Raw genomic sequence first — 20,936 nt, forward strand, 5'->3', positions numbered from 1 at the left:
ATTCAAACGTTACGAATCCCCGATTCCCTTTATACAGTGCCAACAGAAAGCATTAACACCCCTTGACTTTTTCCACATTTTGTTGTGTTACAGCCTGAATTTAAAATGGATTAAATGTAGATGTTTTGTCACTGACCTAAACACAATACCCCATAATGTCAAAGTGGAATGTTTTTTTGTTGTTGTTTTTTTGTGTGCAAATTAATACAAAAAAAGAAAAGTCTGAAATGTCTTGATTCAAAAAGTATTCAACTCCTATGCCAGCCTAAATAGGTTTGAGAGTAAAACATTTGCTTAACAAGTCACATAGTAAGTTGCATGGACTCACTCTGTGCATTAATAATGATTTTTGAGTAACTACATCTCTGTAGCCCACTGGTCCCTCAGTCGAGCAGTGAATTTCAAACAGATTTAACCACAGACCAAGGAGGTTTTCCAATGCCTCTCAAAGGGCACTTATTAAAAAAAAATATACAGACATTGAATATCCCTTTGAGCATGGTGCAGCTATTAATTACACTTTGGATAGTGTATCAATCCCCCCCATCACTACAAAGATACAGGCAACCTTCCTAACTAAGTTGCCGGAGAGGAAGGAAACCGCTCAGAGATTTCACCATGAGGCCAATGCGGACTTTAGATTTTAATGGCTGAGAGGAGAAAACAGAATGGATCAACATTGTAGTTATTCCACAATTATAACCTAATTGAAATGGTAAAAAGAAGAAAGCATGTACAGTATAAAAATATTCAAAAAAACAGGCATCCTGTGTGCAACAAAGCACTAAAGTAATACTGCAAAAAAAATGGCGAAGCAATTCACTTTGTGTCCTGAACATGTTATGGGTATGTTCGTCATCATTAACCTGTCTGGGAACCTGGGACGCTTGCGTCACACCCTAGTCAACAGCCAGTGGAATCGCGTCGAGCGAAATACAAATACCTCATAAATGCTATAACTTCAATTTCTCAAACATATGACTATTTTACACCATTTTATAGATACACCTCTCCTGAATTGAACCACGTTGTCCGATTTCAAAAAGGCTTTACAGCAAAAGCAATACATTAGATTATGTTAGGAGAGTACCCTGCCAAAAAAAAAATAACACTGCCATTTTCAAAGCAACTAGCATGCATCACAAATACCCAAAACACAGCTAAATGCAGCACTAACCTTTGACAATCTTCATCAGATGACACTCCTAGGACATCATGTTACACAATACACGCATTTATTTTTTGTTACAAGCCGTGTTTCGTTAAAGCCTATTTATTTTTGTTACAAGCCGTGTTTCGTTAAAGCTTATTTATTTTTTGTTACAAGCCGTGTTTCGTTAAAGCCTATTTATTTTTGTTACAAGCCGTGTTTCGTTAAAGCCTGTGTAAAGTTCATTTGTTTCAATGTACCGGTAGGCACCTGCAGCTTATAGACATGTGCGGCTTATAGACATGTGCGGCTTATTTATGTTCAAAATGATAATTTTTTTTTAAATTCAGTAGGTGCGGCTTATATTCAGGTGCGCTCAATAGTCCGGAAATTACGGTACCTTTGGCAGCGATTACAGCATTGAGTGTTTCTGAGTAAATCTTTCCACACCTGGATTGTGAAACATTTGACCATTACTCTTTGCAAAATTCTTCAAGCCCTGTCAAATTGGTTGTTGATCATTGCTAGACAATGATTTTCAGGTCTTGCCAAAGATTTTCAAGCAGATTTAAGTCAAAACTGTAACTCTGCTACTCGGAACATTCACTGTCTTTTTCTGGTAAGTGTTACAAGCCTTGGTTTTTATATTTTGAGGTTGGCGCACTGATTGTTGTCACCTCGTTAGTTAGTATGTGTTGCACTTGTGCTGGCATGTCATCTCATTTAGTCAAAAGGTCTTTCACCTGTGATATTTAACCTCTCTAGGGTCGGCGGGACGAAATCGTCCCACCTACGTAACAGCCAGTGGAATCCTGTGGCGCGTTATTCAAATACCTTAGAAATGTTATTACTTCAATTTCTCAAACATATGACTATTTTACACCATTTTAAAGACAAGACTCTCGTTAATCTAACCACACTGTCCAATTTCAAAAAGGCTTTACAACGAAAGCAAAACATTAGATTATGTCAGCAGAGTACCCAGCCAGAAATAATCAGACACCCATTTTTCAAGCTAGCATATAATGTCACAAAAACCCAAACCACAGCTAAATGCAGCACTAACCTTTGATGATCTTCATCAGATGACACACCTTGGACATTATGTTATACAATACATGCATGTTTTGTTCAATCAAGTTCATATTTATATCAAAAACCAGCTTTTTACATTAGCATGTGACGTTCAGAACTAGCATACCCCCCGCAAACTTCTGGTGAATTTACAAAAAATTTACTAAATTACTCACGATAAACGTTCACAAAAAGCATAACAATTATTTTAAGAATTATAGATACAGAACTCCTCTATGCACTCGATATGTCCGATTTTAAAATTGCTTTTCGGTGAAAGCACATTTTGCAATATTCTAAGTAGATAGCCCGGCATCACAGGGTTAGCTATTTAGACACCCAAGTTTAGCACTCACCAAAGTCAGATTTACTATAAGAAAAATGTTATTACCTTTCCTGTTCTTCGTCAGAATGCACTCCCAGGACTTCTACTTCAATAACAAATGTTGGTTTGGTCCCAAATAATCCATAGTTATATCCAAATAGCGGCGTTTTGTTCGTGCGTTCAAGACACTATCCGAAAGGGTAAATAAGGGTTACGCGCACGACGCATTTCGTGACAAAAAAATTCTAAATATTCCATTACCGTACTTCGAAGCATGTCAACCGCTGTTTAAAATCAATTTTTATGCAATTTCTCTCGTAAAAAAGCGATAATATTCCGACCGGGAATCTGTGTTTACGTTCAAAGACGAATGAAAATAAAAACATGGGGTTGACTCGTGCACGCGCCTCCGCCCATTGTCCTCTGATAGAGCACTTGCCAAAAGCGCTAATGTGTTTCAGCCTGGGGCTGGAATTACATCATTCAGCTTTGTCCCGCCTTCTGAGAGCCTATGGGAGCTGTAGGAAGTGTCACGTTACAGCAAAGATCCTCAGTCTTCAATAAACAGAGTCAAGAAGCTCAAGGAATGGTCAGACAGGCCACTTCCTGTAAGGAATCTTCTCAGGTTTTTGCCAGCCATATGAGTTCTGTTATACTCAGACACCATTCAAACAGTTTTAGTAACTTTAGGGTGTTTTCTATCCAAAGCCAATAATTATATGCATATTCTAGTTACTGGGCAGGAGTAGTAACCAGATTAAATCGGGTACGTTTTTTATCCGGCCATGCAAATACTGCCCCCGCTATTTGGATATAACTATGGATTATTTCGAACCAAACCAATATTTGTTATTGAAGTAGAAGTCCTGGGAGTGCATTCTGACAAAGAACAGCAAAGGTAATCCAATTTTTCTTATAGTAAATCTTAGTTTGGTGAGTGACACACTTGGTGGGTGTCTAAATAGCTAGCCTGTGATGCCGGGCTATCTACTCAGAATATTGCAAAATGTGCTTTCACCGAAAAGCTATTTTAAAATCGGACATATCGAGTGCATAGAGGAGTTCTGTATCTATAATTCTTAAAATAATTGTTATGTTTTTTTGTGAACGTTTATCGTGAGTAATTTAGTAAATTCACCGGAAGTGTTCGGTGGGAATGCTAGTCACATGCTAGTCACATGCTAATGTAAAAAGCTGGTTTTTGATATAAATATGAACTTGATTGAACAAAACATGCATGTATTGTGTAACAATGTCCTAGGTGTGTCATCTGATGAAGATCATCAAAGGTTAGTGCTGCATTTAGCTGTGGTTTTGGTTTTTGTGACATTATATGCTAGCTTGAAAAATGGGTGTCTGATTATTTCTGGCTGGGTACTCTGCTGACATAATCTAATGTTTTGCTTTCGTTGTAAAGCCTTTTTAAAATCGGACAGTGTGGTTAGATAAAAGAGAGTCTTGTCTTTAAAATGGTGTAAAATAGTCATATGTTTGAAAAATTGACGTTTTCGGATTTTCGAGGAGTTTGTATTTCGCGCCACGCCCATCATTGGATATTGGAGCAGGTGTTTCGCTAGCGGAACGTCTAGATGTAAGAGATTAAAGAAAACACTTAATCAAAATAAACAAACGACAAAAACAGTCCAGTAAAGTGCACAGACTATACTAGAAACAACCACCCACAAACACAAGTGAAAACAAACAACTAAATATGGCCTCCAATTAGAGACAACAACCAGCTGCCTCTAATTGGAGGTCATTGCCAAAAACTCACATAGAAAAGCTATATATAAACATAGAAATAGGAAAAACTAGAACCTAAACCCAAAATACCCAAACACACAAAACAAACAACTATAACTATAATGACAAATAACCCCTTTTACTGGTCAGGACGTGACAAATCCAGAAATCTGGCAGTGTATATAGAAGGGAAAGATGCACATACCTATGCCATAAACTGGCATTTTAACCAAACTCTCTCTCAAATGGTACAACAAGTCCGTGTTAACCTGTTTGGGCTAGGGGGCAGTATTGAGAATTTTGGAAAAAATATGTGCCCATTTTTAACTGCCTCCTACACCAACTCAGAAGCTAGAATATGCATATTATTGTTCAGGTTTGGATAGAAAACACCCTGAAGTTTCTAAAACTGTTTGAATGGTGTCTGTGAGTATAACAGAACTCCTATGGCAGGCAAAAACCTGACAAGGTTTCATGCAGGAAGCGGCCTGTCTGACAAGGAGTCGTGCGTCTTGCATCTGTTTATTGAAAAGTAAGGATCTTAGCTGTAACGTGACAATTCCCAGGGCTCCAATAGGCTCTCAGGACGCGGGAAAATCATGAAGGTTGACGAGGCAGCCTCAGGCTGAAACAGATTATCATCTTATTCAAATGTCCCATTAGGTGACAATGGAGTGAGGCGCGTGCGCGATTAGCCCCCGTGGAGTATTTTAATTCGGCTGTTTAGTTTATTGCAGATTCCCGGTCGGAATATTATCGCTTTTCTACGAGAAAAATGTCGTAAAAATTGATTTTAAACAGCGGTTGACATGCTTCGAAGTACGGTAATGGAATATTTAGAATTTTATTGTCACGAATTGCGCCATGCGCGCGACACTTCTTTACTATTTCGGATAGTGTCTGGAACGCACGAACAAAACGCCGCTATTCGGATATAACGATGGATTATTTTGGACCAAACCAACATTTGTTATTGAAGTAGCAGTCCTGGGTGTGCATTCTGACGAAGACAACAAAAGGTAATCAAACTTTTATAATAGTAAATATGATTATGGTGAGTGCTAAACTTGCCGGGTGTCTAAATAGCGAGCCCGTGATGCCTGGGCTATGTACTTAGAATATTGCAAAATGTGCTTTCACCAAAAAGCTATTTTAACCTCTATGGGCTAGGTGGGACGCTAGCGTCCCCCCCGTGGTGCACTCCATCAACAGCAGGTGCATTTCAAGAGCGGCAAATTTGAATCCAAATAAATGTCAAAATTCAAATTTTTCAAACATACAACTATTTTACACCCTTTGAAAGATAAACATCTCCTTAATCTAACCACGTTTTACGATTTCAAAAAGGTTTTACGGCGAAAGCATAAATTTAGAGTATGTTAGGACAGTACATTTACAAGAGTTGTGTGTAATGTTTTGTCAATTCAAAGACAGGGTCACCAAAACCATAAAACCAGCTAAAATGATGCACTAACCTTTTACAATCTCCATCAGATGACACTCCTAGGACATTATGTTAGACAATGCATGCATTTTTAGTTCTATCAAGTTCATATTTATATCCAAAAACAGCGTTTTACTATGGCATTGATGTTGAGGAAATCGTTTCCCTCCAATAACCGGCAGTCAAGTCAACACCACAAATTAAATAATTAAAATTAGAAAACATTGGTAAAATATTATATTGTCATTTAAAGAATTATAGATTTACATCTCTTGAACGCAATCAACTTGCCAGATTTAAAAATAACCTTACTGGGAAATCACACTTTGCAATAATCTGAGCACTGCGCCCAGAAAAATACGCGTTGCGATACAGACTAGACGTCATGTTGGGGAGATCTAAAATCGAAAATACTATGTAAATAATCCATTACCTTTGATTCTCTTCATCAGATGTCACTTCCAGGTATCACAGGTCCATAACGAATGTAGTTTTGTTCAAAAAAGCTCATCATTTATGTCCAAAAATCTCCGTCTTGTTAGCACATGATCTAAGCCAGCCGGACTTCTCGTCATGAACGAGGGGAAAAAATATATTTACGTTCGTTCAAACATGTCAAACGTTGTATAGCATAAATCATTAGGGCCTTTTTAACCAGAACATGAATAATATTCAAGGTGGACGAATGCATACTCTTTTATAACGTATTGGAACGAGGGTACCCAACATGAACTCGCGCGCCAGGTGTCTAATGGGACATCATCGTTCCATGGCTCTTGTTCGGTCAGATCTCCCTCCAGAAGACTCAACACACTTTGTAAAGGCTGGTGACATCTAGTGGAAGCAATAGGAAGTGCCAAAATATTCCTCAGCCCCTGTGTTTTTCAATGGGATAGGTTTAAAGGTAATACAACACATCAGGTATCCACTTCCTGTCAGAAAATGTCTCAGGGTTTTGCCTGCCAAATGAGTTCTGTTATACTCACAGACACCATTCAAACAGTTTTAGAAACTTTATAGTGTTTTCTATCCATATATAATAAGTATATGCATATTCTAGTTACTGGGTAGGATTAGTAACCAGATTAAATCGGGTAAAAAAAAATTATCCAGCCGTGCAAATGCTGCCCCCTAGCCCTAACAGGTTAAAATCGGACATATCGAGTGCATAGAGGAGGTCTGTATCTATAATTCTTAAAATAATTATGCTTTTTGTGAACGTTTATCGTGAGTAATTTAGTAAAATGTTAGCGAATTCCCAGGAAGTTTGCGGGGGGTATGCTAGTTCTGAACGTCACATGCTAATGTAAAAAGCTGGTTTTTGATATAAATATGAACTTGATTGAACAAAACATGCATGTATTGTATAACATAATGTCCTAGGGTTGTCATCTGATGAAGATCATCAAAGGTGAGTGCTGCATTTAGCTGTCTTCTGGGTTTTGGTGACATTATATGCTGGCTTGAAAAATGGGTGTCTGATTATTTCTGGCTTGGTACTCTGCTGACATAATCTAATGTTTTGCTTTCGTTGTAAAGCCTTTTTGAAATCGGACAGTGTGGTTAGATTAACGAGAGTCTTGTCTTTAAATGGCTGTAAAATAGTCATATGTTTGAGAAATTGAAGTAATAGGATTTTTAAGGTTTTGAAAATCGCGCCACAGGCTGGCAGTGGCTGTTACGTAGGTGGGACGCAAGCGTCCCACCTAGCCCATTGAGGTTAACAAATACAATTCCCAATTATGAACTGAACTAATTGTAACCATATAGCCAAGTGTGCTTGCTGCCTTGTCTAGATAAAAACCTAGATGTGTAGAAAGAACGAAAGCCATGTATGAAGCCACAGGTGAATAATTTGCTGCATAGATTGTCGCCAACGCAAACCACAAATTGGTTATACGCCAAACACAGGTGTGGTATTTCACAGTTGACATCCTTGGGTGATGTACCAACAAACAAAAACTGAGCGTCCACTTTCAGTCACACCTGCGTGACAGTGCCGAGGGTGGCAGACAGAAACGATGAGGGCTGGGAGAAACGATAACATGTCAAGATGTCCTCTTCTCCAATGCTAACTAAGCCTTAATCATACATAAGTCAACGGAGGCTAATGCTCTCACTTCCTACTGCACACCGTCAAGCCGTTTCTGGTTGTCACGGTTCATTAAATTTGACGGTAGTGGAGGACCCCTTGCAGGCCTCGAGAGGCTCTGATATTAAACGGATACAGACTGACTGTCAAATTGAAGCACTCACTCAAATCCAGCCAAGGCATCTTTATGAGAGATGAATAAAATACCCCTTAGTCAGTGATGTGCAATTGGACTTGGGAGAGGGGGCTCAGTCTCCTGACACTATAACCAAGTGTAGTATATGGGCAATGTGGGCATCATTGCTCTAATCCTTGAGAGTAATGAAATCAGAGAGGGAAACCGGGGACCCTAAATATTGACGGGGTAAGGCGATGCACACAGGGGTCTGGTCACGGCAACTTCAGAAGTGTCAAACATCCTCTCGAGTTGCCACAGCGGGTATGAAAACATTCATATTAACTTGTTTGAAGATCAAGGGGTCAGGTAGGTCATGTTAAAAGCCAAAATAGCCTTCAAATCAGGGTTCAAACATGAGGACTCAGCCCTATAGCCTACCTGCTAAGTTGACCATTTCAGGGTTTGTGACACACCAGTTTAGTGTTAGGCCTACATTGTAAAACGCCAAAATAAAATGTAGCCTATTCACTGTAAGGATACATATTTACGGTGACTCAAAGACTCCCAGAGTAGAATACCTCAAAAGTGTAGAACAGGGATTATCCTGTTTGATTCTCTCTGGTGAAATAACAGATCACAAGGTCAGAGTTTGGGAGAGCACACAAAAGGGACTTGTCAACATGCTACCTGTCCTCTTGGACAAACAAAACATCAGGACCTCAACATCTGGCAGCAGCGTGCAAAAAGCGCCAACTCCCAAAAAGTATTTTTCTGGAATAAATATTTTCCACCTTGGTGTTGTGAGAAATATAATTGGAAACAGTGACTTCGGAACCCTCATAAATCATTTCTGAAAATATTTCAAATAACTAATTCATCATTTTGGAATAACTCGAATGACAAAAAACTACAAGACCCCAAAACTTGAAGTGTCAAACTGATATTCTTGTAGCCCCTCAAGCTTTCTTCAACACAACGTCTCCGGCTACATGTTTCTCAGAGGCAACCATAGTCTAAAGCACAAAATAAAAACTTTTTCCACTGAGAAGCACAAATACAGTGTTCCCTGCTGATATGAACCACACCTCCACCTGCCAGTTCAAATATTTCCACGGCATGTTAATTGTAAATCTTTTAGCCCCCTCTACTGGTTACAAAGAACAGTTTCAGGGACCCGCACTAGTGAAACATCACCCCACCATCCACGCCCTGTCAGGTTTCAGATTTTCCACCGTTACATAACCCTCTCCATCACCCTGATTCATAACCAGCCAAAATCCAAAAATGCCAGGTGGGTTTGGGCGCTGACTACAGCGGATGGTCGGTGGGCCGGAACATGATTACAAATAATTTGTCAATGGCAAATTGACCGCAAGAAACCCAAACAGATATAATATTTGCATAAAACAATCATATCAAACCTTGCTGATATTTGTCAACAGATTTACAAAATTAAAATCACTTGGAGATGATTTCCTGGTGTTCTTAGTCTTATGTCTAACAATAAAATTGTAAAAATGTTTTTTTTTGCTCAGAAATAAAAAAAATAAAACCCGCGGGCCGCCAGTTAGGAAACCCTGCTGTAGAAGTACCGTCCAGGTGGAAATGTAGTCCTCGTCAACTACAGGAAATGGATGAGAGAAATGGGCTACCTATGGAATAGTAATACATGTACAGTATATAGCTAACAGCTAGACCTGTCTTGCATGGTCTGTTGCAATCCTCTCTAGTAGCAGGAAGTCAGACAGGGAGTCTGAGCGGCTGTACATCAACTCTAATTAAGCTCTCCCAAGGGGACCGGGGGAGGCATTGACTGATGGGACTAGCGGGCAAATCGAGATATACGCTTGTGGTCCGAAACGGCAACAGGAAGTGAGGAAGACTTGACACACAAACTGACAGACGAGACCATCCGTGAACAACGGACTGACTGACAAGCACACAGGTTGACAGACAGAGACAGTAGCTTGATCGACAAGGAGACAGACACACAAAGACAGGTATATCAACAGACTGAAAAGCAAGTCAATTGAAAAAGAGGCAGACCAGCAGTCTAGCAAATAGACAGGCGAATGGATGGATGATTGGAGAAAGGTGTAGGCCGTCTAGTGTAACTCACGTGGCTTCTGGCCCCATACAGGCAGGTGTAGCTTCCCAGAGGAGTAGTAGATGAAGCCCAGGACCAGCATGGGGCACAGGACGAACAGCAGCTTGTGTGAGGGCTTCATGGTGGTTCTCAGTCATTCACATGGCACATCGCCTACAGGACAGATGCAGAGGAGGAAAAGGGAGTTGAGGATGAAGGAGTCAGTGTTGTGTGCAAATAGGCTGTCTGGCTGTGAGAAATGGCTTAGGCCAGGATTCCCCACCTGGTGTGATTTGCCCCCCCCCCCCAAGTTCTGAGCAAAATAATACACGTTTTTAGCCTTTTCATTGTTGGACATAAAAGACACCAGGATATCAGCTCCAATTGATTTTACATTTTGGAAATCTGTACAAGTATTCTCATACATAATAAAGAGACACATGATCATATACGAAAAGGTAAGCAAGGTTTGAAATGACTTCGTTTGAGTCAAACATTATATCTGTCCAGGCTTCTTGCAGTCAATTTGCAGTACAAATTGTTCCGGCTCCCCACCATCCACTCATGAAAAAAAAATGTAATGATCCCTGGTTTAGGCTATGTCAAACCTTACCCAATCTACTCTTGGGCTCTGCCCAAAGAATGTAAGAGAGGCATTGTAATCTAGAGCAATGCTTTATATTTATATGGCAATTTTTTGCTCTAGATTTCAGAAAATGGCAGTTACAGGTGTTCAAACACGCAAAAAAATCTGCCCCCCCTCGGCCATACTTAGCGGCGCCACAACCTTGTCAAAAAAATCCTCGGGAGAACCCTTCACGCTCTTTAGAGACAACCGATCTAAGACTACCCAATGCAGTGTTTATGAAATAAGGTGGATCAACAATAAGTGCTATTAGTTTCACTTTTCCACTATGCTAAGATCAGTGCTCACGGGGAGGGGGAAGATAAAGAAGTCTGTTTTAACAGGTAAAGCACACCCTGCTTGTCAGCTACTTAAGAAACTGCAATGGTTGAAAGTGGTCGACACTGTGTAGTTAAAGAAAGATTTTATGCTGAGCCAACACTCAAACTAGGCTAAATCATACAGTATAGTCTTGTGAGAGACAGACGTTTTTTAATTTCCCCAAAACATAAAAAAATGTCTCATTCTCTCCATAACTGAGGTAATATTATCCAACTGGCTTCCTCTACCATCGGTTCCCTTGTTTCCACTGAGACAAAGGAAAAGCCACTATGCCCTGAGATCTGAGCGCAGCACCGAAGAACGAAGAAATAATGGCTGGATCTGGATAATGAAACCATTCCTTTAATTTCTTCTACAATATACTGTGCCATGTCCAAATTACCCCGGCCCCTAATGTTAAAAAAATATATAATCCAACAACGCAAATTTTGTCGCACCTGCAAATTCCATTAATCTTCGTTGACTGTTACCACTCACAGAACCTGTCGAGACACATTACACAGCGTGGATTGTGGGCGTGATATATAAAACTGAGCCACATTTCAAATTCCATTTCACTATCCTTTTTTCTCTCTCGCAGAACAGCTAACGGCTTGTGCAAACAATAGTCTTCAAAAACCACTGCGGAGCGAGGCAACTGCACTGAGCTGAATTAGTGTTCAAATATGATTACATTACTTCTCTTTACAGGGACCACTAGAAAAGCGATGGAGCAGCTGAAAAAGTAACAGATGATGAGGGGTTAAAAGCAAAGGCATACTATAGGACTTGAAGATTCTACGCCTGTGACAGGACTAATCATTGAAAGATTACATTCAATAAAACGGTGTAACGTGACTGACACACACACTTTTGTGTTGTTTCTCAAAGACAAACAGTCAAGTCAAAGCAATACACTGCCCTAGGGCAGTGGTTCCCAAACTTTTTATAGTCCCGTACCACTTCAAACATTCAACCTCCAGCTGCGTACCCCCTCTAGCACCAGGGTCAGTGCACTCTCAAATGTTTTTTTGCCATCATTGTAAGCCTGCCACACACACACACACACACACACACTATACGATACCTTTATTAAACATAAGAATGAATGACCCGGCTATGGGAAGTGACAAAGAGCTCTTATAGGACCAGGGCACAAATAATAATGATCAATAATTTTGCTCTTTAGTAAACCATCTTACATACAAAACCTTATTTGTTCATCAAAAATGGAGAATAACTCACCACAGGTTAATGAGAAGGGTGTGCTTGAAAGGATGCACACAACTCTGCAATGTTGGGTTGAATTGGAGAGAGTCTTAGTCTTAAATCATTTTCCACACAGTGTCTGTGCCTGTATTTAGTTGTTTTCATGCTAGTGAGGGTCGAGAATCCACTCTCACATAGGTACGTGGTTGCAAAGGGCATCAGTGTCTTAACAGCGCGATTTGCCAAGGCAGGATACTCTGAGCGCAGCCCAATCCAGAAATCTGGCAGTGGCTTCTGATTTAAATTCCATTTCTACAGACCCGCTTGTTGCAATTTCGATGAGGCTTTCTTGTTCAGATATCGGTAAGTGGACTGGAGGCAGGGCATGAAAGGGATAATGAATCCAGTTGTTTGTGTCATCCGTTTCAGTAAAGTACCTGCGTAATTACGCACCCAACTCACTCAGGTGCTTTGCTATATCACATTTGACATTGTCCTTAAGCTTGAGTTCATTTGCACACAAAAAAAAATCATACAACGATGGAAAGACCTGTGTGTTGTCCTTGTTAATGCAGACAGAGAAGAGCTCCAACTTCTTAATCATAGCCTCAATTTTGTCCCGCACATTGAATATAGTTGCAGAGAGTCCATGTAATCCGAGATTCAGGTCATTCAGGCGAGAAAAAACATCACCCAGATATGCCAAGCGTGTGAGAAACTCATCATCATGCAAGCAGTCAGACAAGTGAAAATTATGGTCAGTAAAGAAAACTTTAAGCTCGTCTCTCAATTTAGAAAAAAACATGTCAATACTTCGCCCCTTGATGGTTGCTGCCCATATCATTGCATAGTTCAGAAAATACAGAGTTCAGGGGCCTTTCTTTAACAAAGTTGCCCATTAGTTATATTTCAGATGGTGTCAACATAATTAAATTGTCATGCACTTTGAAGTAGAATGTCCATTTAAAAAGTCACCAGAAGTGACCTCGCAGTCGTTCTACATAAAAATCTTGCCAACATCCTAAGGGAAACACTGATGTGCTGCTCTTAGAGGGGTTGGCTGACAACTAGTGGTGTAACGGACAGTGGTTGATCCGTACGGATCACCCCCCCCCCACGGTTCAGCACGCATGTGAACCGCGGATCAATTGCAAAGTTTAACCATCATAGTTTTACTGCCGCTGTTACTTTTGAAAGTAATAATTCCCTAAATCTCGATGCAGAGTTGCAGTGAAAAGATAAAGACAAGACAGATATTTTACTCTGAAGCCTGAAGGTTGATTTGATAAAAAAATTTAAAAGCAGTTGTGTGTACTGTTCACTTGAACGGGGCATGTTGAATCAATCCTGGATGCTCGCGTTGCAAAAAGCAAAGAAGACAAAAAGAGCAGTGACAGCCATGGCTAGCGGAGGAGCTGAAGAACTGGAAAAGCCTCCCGCTTCATTTAAGTCTCATGTATGGGAGTATTTTGGCTTTCCTGTCAAATATGGAAGAAGGGTGGTAGACAACACCATTACGGTGTGTAGGCATTGTGCCACAAGAAAGCCGTATGGATCATGGAAATACATCGAGCATGGCCACACAATTAAAGCGTCATCACCCTGGTGTGTCAGTGACGGGAGCCAACTCAGCCAAGAGACAACTTCTCACCGTGGCATTTAAGCAGCCTTTTGCTGCAGAATCAGACCGGGCTAAAGCCATCACCAAATCTATTGGGATGTTTATCTCTGCAGACATGAGGCCATACACTGTTGTGGAAAACAAAGGGTATAAAAATATGGTGAAAGTGCATGAGCCACGCTACGAAATCCCCTGGCGCACCCATTTCAGTATGAAGATCGTGCCAGATCATTATGAACAGGAAAAGATAAAAATTGTCGACAAATTATCCAAGGCATCCTCTGTTGCCCTCACCACAGACGGCTGGACCTCCAGGGCAACGGAAAGCTACGTGACTGCTCACTACATCACAGAGGAGTGGGAGATGCGAAGTCCGGTGCTACAGACACGCCCCCTCTATGAGAGTCACACAGGCACAAATCTGGCGCAGGTACTGCTAGCAGTAGCAGAGTGGAAGCTAGAGAGGCCCAATAGCAATATCCCAACCACCACAGATAATACCAAGAACCAAGTAAATGCAGTGATAGAGGCTGGACTGGAGCCACAGATAGCTTACTATGCACATGTGAATCTCAGTGAACCAGATGGACCGCCTCCTTGGGAGGATCAGGAAGGTGGTTTCCTTTTTCCACCGAAGCACAACAGCCGCTCATGTGCTTAAGACCAAGCAGGAAATGCTACAGCTACCGACCCACAAGCTCATACACCATGTCACAACAAGCTGGAACTCCACTTATGACATGTTGGAGTGACTTAAGCAGTAGCCAGCTGTATACTCTGCACTGGATCCTGTGGGGGAAATAAAAAATACATTTTTTTTTTTTTAAAGACATCGTCACCTTGTCTGATGATGACGTGAAAGTGGCAGAGGAGGTCCTCCAGGTGCTCAAATCCCTCAAAACAGTTACAACCCTATTGAGCACTGAAACTATCTGTGTCCATGATCCTACCTCTGAAAACAAGGATTCTACAATCCATGGCTCCAAGTGAGGAAGACAGCACCATCACTAGAGATGTCAAGGCTGCCATTAGGGAGGACATGAAACCCAGATACCCCCTCCTAATGTACAGGACTACCTCCATAGACCTTGGATCCAGTGCAGTAGATCTAAGTCCCTGTCTCACCTAGACCCTGCTCTACGCCGGAGGACGTACAGTGATCTCACCACTGAGATTGTGGCAATTGAAGATGTAAAAAAAAATAAAAAAAAATAAGAGTGATTTACTTAAATAATGAATATACTGTAGTCTAATCTTAGTCTATGCTATTGCTATTAGAATCATCCATTTTCATTTAGAATAATAATGGCTTTTATTAAATATTATTGCCACAATTATAGTTTTATGAATTATGAAAATAGTTAGTTTAATAGATTATTTTTTTCTGCAGGGTCAAGCCAGAGCCGACAGGAGCAGACTCAGAGGCATCTCCTCCACAAAATAATTGGGCCATGAAGGAGCTTTCGGGAAGACCTTTGCGAGCAAGGACACAGGCAAGACGTTTGCCAACACCATCAAAGAGGTGGTGGCATCCTTCAAGGCAGCAAGCGGCATTCCAGTGGATGGTGATCCACTGGCATGGTGGAAACGCAATGAGTGCAAATACCCTCACATTGCCATGATGGCAAGATGCTACCTGGCACTTCAATTTCTAGTGAGAGGGTGTTCTCCACGGCAGGGGACATAGTGACTGCAAAGAGGTCTACCCTTTCCCCAGACAATGTAGGCATCCTCATCTTTTTGAAAAATAATTTGAAGTTAAGCTCAGGGCTGCTTTTCTTTCTTTTATGTGGACACGGCATATTTTTTCATTCACTATTGTTCAAAGGAAGAAGGTATCATGCCTCATATTGCACTTTAACAATTGAGTATTCAATATTTTAAGATTCTATTTAAACATTGAAAGGTTCCTTGCTGTAAGTGTTCTTTAAGTAATAAATGGAAAGCAAAGCTAGATTTGTCTCCCTTTTTTTTTTGCCGATCCGATAAATGAATCGATCCATGACTCAAAACCGTGATCCGATCCGAGAGTTTTGTGATCCATTGCACCACTACTGACAACGTCGTGAAAATGACGCGTACATCAATGGGACCAGAAGCCGTGCTTTGTTATGATACTGAACAGTCAGATAGCAACAATGACAAGAATCTGCCTAGTGGGGAATCGTTTTATCTTGACACCAGGTCTTGCTTTGAGGTGTTGACTGATTTCATGTCAAATCAAAGTTTATTGGTCAAGTACAGACATTTGCAGATGTTATCGCAGGTACAGCGACATGTTTGTGTTTCTAGCTCCAACAGTGCAGTAATACCTAGCAATAAAAAAAAATATCCAGAAAAATAAACAAGTAAGGAAATTAAGAAATATCAGAACGAGCAATGTCAGAGACTGGAATATATTTTTATTTATTTCACCTTTATTTAACCAGGTAGGCAAGTTGAAAACAAGTTCTCATTTACAATTGCGACCTGGCCAAGATAAAGCAAAGCAGTTCGACAACATACAAAAACAGAGTTACACATGGAGTAAAACAACATACAATCAATGATGCAGTAGAAAAAAAAAAAAAAAAAGACTATATACAATGTGAGCAAATGATGTGAGATAAGGGAGGTAAAGGCAAAAAAAAATGCCATGGTGGCAAAGTAAATAAAGTATAGCAAGAAAAACACTGGAATGGTAGATTTGTAGTTTGAAGAAAGTTCAGAGATAAAATATAAATAATATGGTGCAAAGGAGCAAAATAAATAAAATAAATAAATACAGTAGGGGAAGAGGTAGTAGTTTGGGCTAAATTATAGATGGGCTATGTACAGGTGCAGTGATCTGTGAGCTGCTCTGACAGCTGGTGCTTAAAGCTAGTGAGGGAGATAAGTGTTTCCAGTTTCAGAGATTTTTGTAGTTCGTTCCAGTCATTGGCAGCAGAGAAATGGAAGGAGAGACGACCAAAGGAGGAGGTGGCTTTAGGGGTGACCAGAGAGATATACCTGCTGGAGCGCGTGCTACAGGTGGGTGCTGCTATGGTGACCAGTGAGCGGAGATAAGGGGGGACTTTACCTAGCAGGGTCTTGTAGATGACCTGGAGCCAATGTGTTTGGCGACGATTATGAAGCGAAGGCCAGCCAACGCGAGCGTACAGGTCGCAGTGGTGGGTAGTATATGGGGCTTTGGTGACAAAACGGATGGCACTGTGATAGACTGCATCCAGCTTGTTGAGTAGGGTATTGGAAGCTATTTTGTAAATGACGTCGCCGAAGTCGAGGATTGGTAGGATGGTCAGTTTTACGAGGGTATGTTTGGCAGCATGAGTGAAGGATGCTTTGTTGCGAAATAGGAAGCCAATTCGAGATTTCACTTTGCATTGGAGATGATTGATGTGAGTCTGGAAGGAGAGTTTACAGTCTAACCAGACACCTAGGTATTTGTAGTTGTCCACAAATTCTAAGTTAGAACCGTCCAGAGAAGTGATGCTGGACAGGCGGGCAGGTGCAGGCAGCGATCGGTTGAAGAGCATGCATTTAGTTTTACTTGTGTTTAGGAGCAGTTGGAGACCACGGAAGGAGAGTTGAATGGCATTGAAGCTCGTCTGGAGGGTTGTTAACACAGTGTCCAAAGAAGGGCCAGAAGTGTACAGAATGGTGTCGTCTGCGTAGAGGTGGATCAGAGATTCACCTGCAGCAAGAGCGACATCATTTATGTATACAGAGAAAAGAGTTGGCCCAAGAATTGAACCCTGTGGTACCCCCATAGAGACTGCCATATGATGTATACTAGGGCTGTCCCCGATAACAAAATAAATATTGGTTGACCAAAAGTTGTCTGTTCTTTTGACCAATCGATTGGTCAAAAATTTGAAATGTGTATATTTTCATATAGACAATGTTTTAATAAAATCAACGATATACAATCCATTCGGAAAGTACTCAGACCCCTTCACTTTTTCCACATTGTTACGTTACAGCCTTATTTAAAAATAGATTTTAAAACATTATCAATCTACACACAATACCCCATAATGACAAAGCGAAAACCGAAATACCAAAAAGATATGATTTGGAAAGACACACACACACACACACACGTCTATAAAAAAAGGTCTCACAGTACGAGTATTTCACTCGCATTTGCCCCCAAAAATAGATATGTGCGAACCGGAAAAATTATTTACGAGCACAGTGTGCGAGTAAAGATTACAACCTACCGTAATCTATTTTTCTCCCGCTGCTAATTGTTTAAAAACTACAAGTCCCACATTCCACAAGCGGCATGCGCCAACCACAGTAGAGTTTTCTGTGATGACGCAGTCCAGTCAGAGTGAGAGAAAGGTGAACACTGGAAAAAGATATCGGTATAGGCTATAAGTTAACGTGCAGACATCGCTAAAAATGAAGCCCATTATATTTTATTTTAAACGAAAAAGACAATCCGGCGAGGGGGATTCACAAGGTTCAACTAATGAAGCCTCTTCACAAGGTTTACCTGAGGCGGCTAACGTTGGCGAAGCTGCTGAGAACAACGTTGGCGAAGCTGCTGAGAACAACGTTGGCGAAGCTGCTGAGAACAACGTTGGCGAAGCTACGGTGACCCCCGCTGTCACTTCAACGTCCACTGTAGCCGGCGGAGGGAGAACATATAGATTCAATGCCAATTGGCTCAAAATGTTCGCATGGCTAGAGTTCGAAAACAACGTAATGTTCTGCAAATATTGTAGAGGGCAGAAACAAGCAGGCAACTCGTCCTTCGTGTCAGGAAACCCGCATCTGAAAAGAGATAGCATAGCGAAACAGCTCGCAGCGGCATATCCAGTACAGAGATCTGTACTAGAGGTCGACCGATTATGATTTTTCAACGCCGATACCGATTAGTCTGCCAACTTTTATTTTTTATTTATTTGTAATAATGACAATTACAACAATACTGAATGAACACTTATTTTAACTTAACATAATACAGCAATAAAATCAATTTAGCCTCAAATAAATGAAACATGTTCAATTTGGTTTAAATAATGCAAAAACAAAGTGTTGGAGAAGAAAGTAAAAGTGCAATATGTGCCATGTAAGAAAGCTAAAGTTTAAGTTCCTTGCTCAGAACATGAGAACATATGAAAGCTGGTGGTTCCTTTTAATATGAGTCTTCAATATTCCCAGGTAAGAAGTTTTAGGTTGTAGTTATTATAGGAATTATAGGACTATTTCTCTCTCTACGATTTGTATTTCATATACCATTGACTATTGGATGTTCTTATAGGCATTTTAGTATTGCCAGTGTAACAATATAGCTTCCGTCCCTCTCATCGCTCCTACCTGGGCTCGAACCAGGAACACCAACAACAGCCACCCTCGAAGCGGCGTTACCCATGCAGAGCAAGGGGAACAACTACTCCAAGTCTCAGAGCGAGTGACGTTTGAAACACTATTAGCGCGCACCCCGCTAACTAGCTAGCCATTTCACATCGGTTACACCAGCCTCATCTTGGGAGTTGATAGGCTTGAAGTCATAAACAGCGCAATGCTTGAAGCACAGCGAAGAGCTGCTGGCAAAACGCACAAAAGTGCTGTTTGAATGAATGCTTACGAGCCTGCTGCTGCCTACCACCGCTCAGTCAGACTGTTCTATCAAATCATAGACTTAATTATAATATAATAAACACACAGAAGGTCATTAATATGGTCGAATCCGGAAACTATCATCTCGAAAACAAAACGTTTTTCCTTTCAGTGAAATACGGAACCGTTCCGTATTTTATCTAACGGGTGGCATCACCAAGTCTAAATAGTCCTGTTACAATGCACAACCTTCAATGTTATGTCATAATTACATAACATTCTGGCAAATTAGTTCGCAACGAGCCAGGCGGCCCAAACTGTTGCATATACCCTGACTCTGCGTGCAATGAACGGAAGAGAAGTGACAATTTCACCTGGTTAATATTGCCTGCTAACCTGGATTTCTTTTAGCTAAATATGCAGGTTTAAAAATAGATACTTCTGTGTATTGATTTTAAGAAAGGCATTGATGTTTATGGTTAAGTACAGTCGTGCAACGATTGTGCTTTTTTCGCAAATGCGCTTTTGTTAAATCATCCTCCGTTTGGCGAAGTCGGCTGTCTTTGTTAGGAAGAAATAGTCTTCACAGTTCGCAACGAGCCAGGCGGCCCAAACTGCTGCATATACCCTGACTCTGTTGCAAGAGAAGTGACACATTTTCCCTAGTTAAAAGAAATTCATGTTAGCAGGCAATATTAACTAAATATGCAGGTTTAAAAATATATACTTGTGTATTGATTTAAAAAAGGCATTGAAGTTTATGGTTAGGTACACATTGGAGCAACGTGTACCTAAGCGATGATATGCAACGCAGGACAGGCTAGATAAACTAGTAATATCATCAACCATGTGTAGTTAACTAGTGATTATGTTTGATTGATTGTTTTTTATAAGATAAGTTTAATGCTAGCTAGCAACTTACCTTGGCTTCTTACTGCATTTGCGTAACAGGCAGGCTCCTCGTGGAGTGCAATGTAAAGCCGGTGGTTAGAGCATTGGACTAGTTGCAAGACTGAATCCCCGAGCTGACAAGGTCAAAATCTGTCGTTCTGCCCCTGAACAAGGCAGTTAACCCACCGTTCCTAGGCCATCATTGAAAATAAGTGTCACGATACCTACGGAAGGTGGCGCCCCTCCTCGCCCGGGCGGCGCTCGGCGGTTGTCGTCGCCGGCCTACTAGCTGCCATCGATTTATGTTTCACGTTCTGTTAGTTAGGCCTAGGTTAGTTGCGCACCTGTTTTGTGTTAGTTGTTAGTGGGGAAGGGTATTTAGGCTAGCTAGTTAGGTTTGTTGTTTGTTCGGGATTGTTCGTTGTCAGGGTGTGTTTTGTTATGAGGTTCTGCGTTTTCCCTTTTGGAGTTACGTTGTTCGTTTTGGGCTGCGTCCCTGGTTACGTTCTTTTAAGGGTGGTGCGTTTCTTTTTGCACACCTTGCACTCCATACTTTTGCATATTTTCCGTGTGGATATTTTATTAAAATGTATTCATGGAATCATTCTGTCTCCTGCGCCTGACTCCACCTCCCTGAATCCACAAGCCACCCGTTGTGACAGAATCCCGCACCAACATGCAGTCAGC

At 40.9% G+C, this 20,936-nt stretch overlaps 1 protein-coding gene across 16 annotated transcripts in view; it reads right to left on the reverse strand.

Moving 5' to 3' along the window:
- LOC106568968 (CMP-N-acetylneuraminate-beta-1,4-galactoside alpha-2,3-sialyltransferase) overlaps positions 1-20,936 on the reverse strand; it is a 104,368-nt gene that overhangs the window by 76,226 nt on the left and 7,206 nt on the right. For 13 of the 16 annotated variants that reach the window (XM_045693903.1, XM_045693899.1, XM_045693897.1 and 10 more), the window contains one exon: positions 10,066-10,206. The exons of 2 other annotated variants lie outside the window; for them this stretch is intronic. In XM_045693903.1, the coding sequence (XP_045549859.1) occupies positions 10,066-10,174 (109 nt within the window). In that variant the 5' untranslated portion in view covers positions 10,175-10,206. Of the gene's footprint in view, positions 1-10,065; positions 10,207-11,436; positions 11,473-20,936 lie in introns of those variants that run through there. One more of the 16 variants, XM_045693896.1, reaches the window with a different exon arrangement.

This window comes from Salmo salar, chromosome ssa14 (assembly GCF_905237065.1).
Source record: "Salmo salar chromosome ssa14, Ssal_v3.1, whole genome shotgun sequence".
In the NCBI taxonomy this organism is placed as follows: Eukaryota; Metazoa; Chordata; class Actinopteri; order Salmoniformes; family Salmonidae; genus Salmo; species Salmo salar.